Source organism: Chrysochloris asiatica, unplaced genomic scaffold (genome assembly GCF_000296735.1).
Source record: "Chrysochloris asiatica unplaced genomic scaffold, ChrAsi1.0 scaffold00140, whole genome shotgun sequence".
Classification (NCBI taxonomy): domain Eukaryota; kingdom Metazoa; phylum Chordata; class Mammalia; order Afrosoricida; family Chrysochloridae; genus Chrysochloris; species Chrysochloris asiatica.
Genome location: NW_006408658.1, coordinates 4,484,548 through 4,488,276, shown reverse-complemented (window position 1 = coordinate 4,488,276; position 3,729 = coordinate 4,484,548). Strand labels below are relative to the sequence as shown.

Below are 3,729 nucleotides of genomic sequence, written 5' to 3'. Positions count from 1 at the left end.
CATTTTAGGCCCTACCAAATCTCAGTCAAGGATAAGTAAATACTCTGAGTACTCTTATATTATTAAAAATACTGAACCAACAATTTACAACCCTCCAAAAAAGAAAACACTCAGCTGGAAAAGATGATTTCCCTCATGAATTTACAAAACATTTAAGGAAAAACAATACCAATTATTTGTAGTTTTCCCCAGAAAATAGAAGCAGAGGGAAAACCTTATTTCATTCAGTGAGGCTAACATTACCCTTGTTGTTGTTGTTGTATGCTATTGAGTCAGTTCTGACTCATCATCTCATCTACTTATCCTTTGTAGGATTTCCAAGGCGTGGTTTGTGGGTTTGAACCATCAACCTTACAGTTAGAAGTCCAATGCTTTCTCAACAGTGTCACACCAGGACTCCACACATTGATTATTCAGTTTTGCTATTAGTCTCCCTCCCTCGATGATTATAAAAATTCTGTTGTCTCTGGGGAAAATGTTATTTATCCGTTTCTTATAATCTCAGCTAATTTCTAGGCTATTAGTGGCAGGCAGAGTTTTCACTTGCAACATATCTGGCCAGAGATTAACAGTCTCCCAGGAGCTTGTATATAGTGGACTTATTTCACACAAGGTTCATCACTCCTTCCTCAAAAAACTTATTGCTCTGACTCCCTGTGACACAAAGATTCTCGGAGGAGAAAGGGCTCGGGAGCCATGATGTTTATTGCACAAGTTATTTAGAGAGACCAACAGTGGATATAGCTATAAGGATCAGGACACAGATTTGCTTCAATAACCTCTGAGGCGTAATACCAAGGACATTTCCTGTGAAGCCATCTGGTACTACAGATTTTTCTGTAGAGCTGAATGTCCCTGAAGTTCTACAGTTAGTTTTGCCTATACCATACAGAGGGTGGTGTTATTTTATTTGATTGCTCTCAAAGATAGGTGCAAACAAACTGTGAGTTATATTTATCTCATCTTGAATATTACCTTCAAATAGTCATGTCTACTTCTGTGGTATCCATTATAAATTCATCAATATTCATCTTCACAGGGTTCCCTGGACTGGAGGAATACTATCCTTGGTTCTCAATTCCATTCTCCTCAATCTATGCCATGGTGTTCCTAGGAAACAGTATGGTGCTTTATGTAATTCGTACTGAGCCTAGCTTGCATCAGCCCATGTTCTACTTTCTGGCTTTGCTGGCCACCACTGACCTGTGCATGGGGCTGTCTACAGTGCACACGGTTCTGGGAATTCTGTGGGGGCTCAGCCAGAAGATTGATCTGGATATCTGCATTGCACAGACTTACTTTGTCCATGGTCTGTCTTGCACAGAATCTGGAGTCCTACTTGCCATGGCCTTTGATCGTTTCACAGCAATTTGCAATCCTCTAAGATATACATCTATTTTGACTAATAATAGAATCATTTATTTAATGGTGGCTATTTTGATGAGAAGTGCTCTATCCATTCTCCCTGTCATTATTCGCTTGAAATTCTTTGACTACTGCCACCCTCACATCCTCTCCCACTCTTTCTGCTTACACCAGGATCTGCTCCGACTGGCCTGCTCTGACATCCGCTTCAACAGCTTTTATGCCCTGGCTCTGGTGATTTGTACCTTGTTGCTGGATGCTGTCCTTATCCTCATCTCCTATGTTTTCATTTTGTATACAGTACTGGCAATTGCATCCCAGGAAGAGAGATTTAAGTCTTTGAAGACTTGTGTTTCTCACATCTGTGCAGTACTAGTGTTCTACATCCCCATCATTGGTCTCACCATGGTACACCGCTTTGGAAAGCATCTCTCACCTTTGGTGCAAGTCCTAATGGGCAATGTCTATGTCCTCTTCCCACCCCTAATGAATCCAATCATCTACAGTGTAAAGACTCAGCAGATCCGAAGCAGGCTGAAGACATGGTTTTCCCTGAAAATGTAATGATATTGTTGGATTTCCATAAAAATGTAGTGAAGCTTCCATTTTCATGGTTAAAAAATATTTAAGTCCAAAATAATAGTGCTAGATCTCATACATGAGAAAATTTACAATTTGAATACTACTTTCTATACCTACTTTTTGCTATTGTACAGGGACTTGAGTGATAAATAATTTAAGTAGCTTACCAATTCTAGAGAAATAGTAGAACTAAGTTTTTTTTAATACATTTTCCAAAAACTTCTGAAAGTGCTAAAAGATAATCTGAATTATTATGGCATAGTAATAGTATTTTATAATTATATTTTCTTTACATTTTTATGCAACATTGTTGCCATATGAAAATTGTGCTGCACCAAGTCCATTCATCGTTTCATTCCATCTCCATGAATAGACACACTTTTACCTATAATTGTGGAAAGCACCACATACAATTTAGATTATTAAAATAATGATACTAATACCAAAACACCTCATGCAGTGAAAATGGACTTGATTCATTCTTGAAAGAGAGGTGAATACTATCTGCAACTTTGATGCTGAGCCTTTCCTCCACTATTATTTTATCTCTTTTGATTTTTCACCTACATGACCTAATGAAAGTCCAGTCATAACAGTTTTGGAATAAAAATATTATAAGCACTTGATCCCAAAGATTTGCTCTTTGATTCTTTCCCATGGTATCAAAATGTCAGTTTATTGTATATATTTTTAAAATATACTTAAACTTTAGATCAGTTTTAGATTTACAGAAAAACTGCATATAAAACAGAGAGCTCATCCCTATTATCCTATTGTTCACATTTGGCATCCTTGTGGTATGTTTGTTGTAAGTAACGAACTGGTAATGACACATTAATATTAACTGAGATCTATAGTTTGCAGGTATCCTGGTGTGACTCCATGAGTTAAAGCAATGGACTGCAAAGTCGGTTTGAACTGCAGGGTCGGCAGTTCAAACACACAAGCTGCTCCTCAGAAACCCTATACAGGGTTGCTATGAGTCAGAATCAACTTGATGACACTTAACAACAACAATAACATAGTTTGCATTAAGGTTTACAAATATGTTGCCCAGTTATATTGGTTTTGAGAAATGTATGTGTGTTTCCACCAGTACAGTATCATACAGAAGTTTCACTGCCCTAAAAATGCCCTGCTTGGCCTATGCTTTCTAATGGTAACTAGTGACCTTTTCACTTTATAGTGTTTTCCCTTTCTAGAAAGTCGCATCTTTGGAATAATACAGTTTATAACTTTTTTCACTATATAGCTTTTTCACATAGAAATATGTACTTATAAATAACCATATTTGTTGTTGTTGTTGTTTTAAATGGCATTTTAGTTGTAGTCTGGCTGTAGTGTTGTAGGATAAAGCACTGGACCACAAGGTTAGTTTGAACCACAAGGTCTGCAGTTCTGGTAGCATGGTGGTTACAAATCAGGCTACTAACCTCAAGGTCAGCAATTTGAAACTACCAGCAATGCTGCAGGAGACAGATGAGGCTTTCTGCTCCAATAAAAGATTTACAGCATCAGAAATGCTATATAGGGTCACTTTGTGTTGGAACCGACTCCACAACACATAACCAACCAACTTCTATACATTCCGCATTTTTTAAATTAAATATTGTTTAATTAGAATTTACCAATAGTATGTTTACTTTTTCAGAATGTCTTCAGAGAAGAAGTTACATTTAGAAACTATTATAAAGACATTTAAATGGCTAGTGACGTCAACTGGAATAATGGTTGTGAGAATAGAAATATGAGAACATATTTTAATGATAATTAAGCTTTATG

The 3,729-nt window shown here is 36.9% G+C and overlaps 1 protein-coding gene across 1 annotated transcript; it reads left to right on the top strand.

The window, feature by feature from the left end:
- The first annotated feature begins 987 nt into the window (after positions 1-987).
- Positions 988-1,929, top strand: LOC102814742 (olfactory receptor 51V1-like). The gene has a single exon (XM_006870345.1). It carries the CDS (start codon positions 988-990, stop codon positions 1,927-1,929), a length of 942 nt encoding a protein of 313 aa, XP_006870407.1.
- The last annotated feature ends 1,800 nt before the right edge of the window (positions 1,930-3,729 follow it).

Bases quoted from the DNA above. Each gene is read 5' to 3' on its own strand.
- LOC102814742 (XM_006870345.1), top strand. From the start codon at position 988: ATGTCTACTTCTGTGGTATCCATTATAAATTCATCAATATTCATCTTC.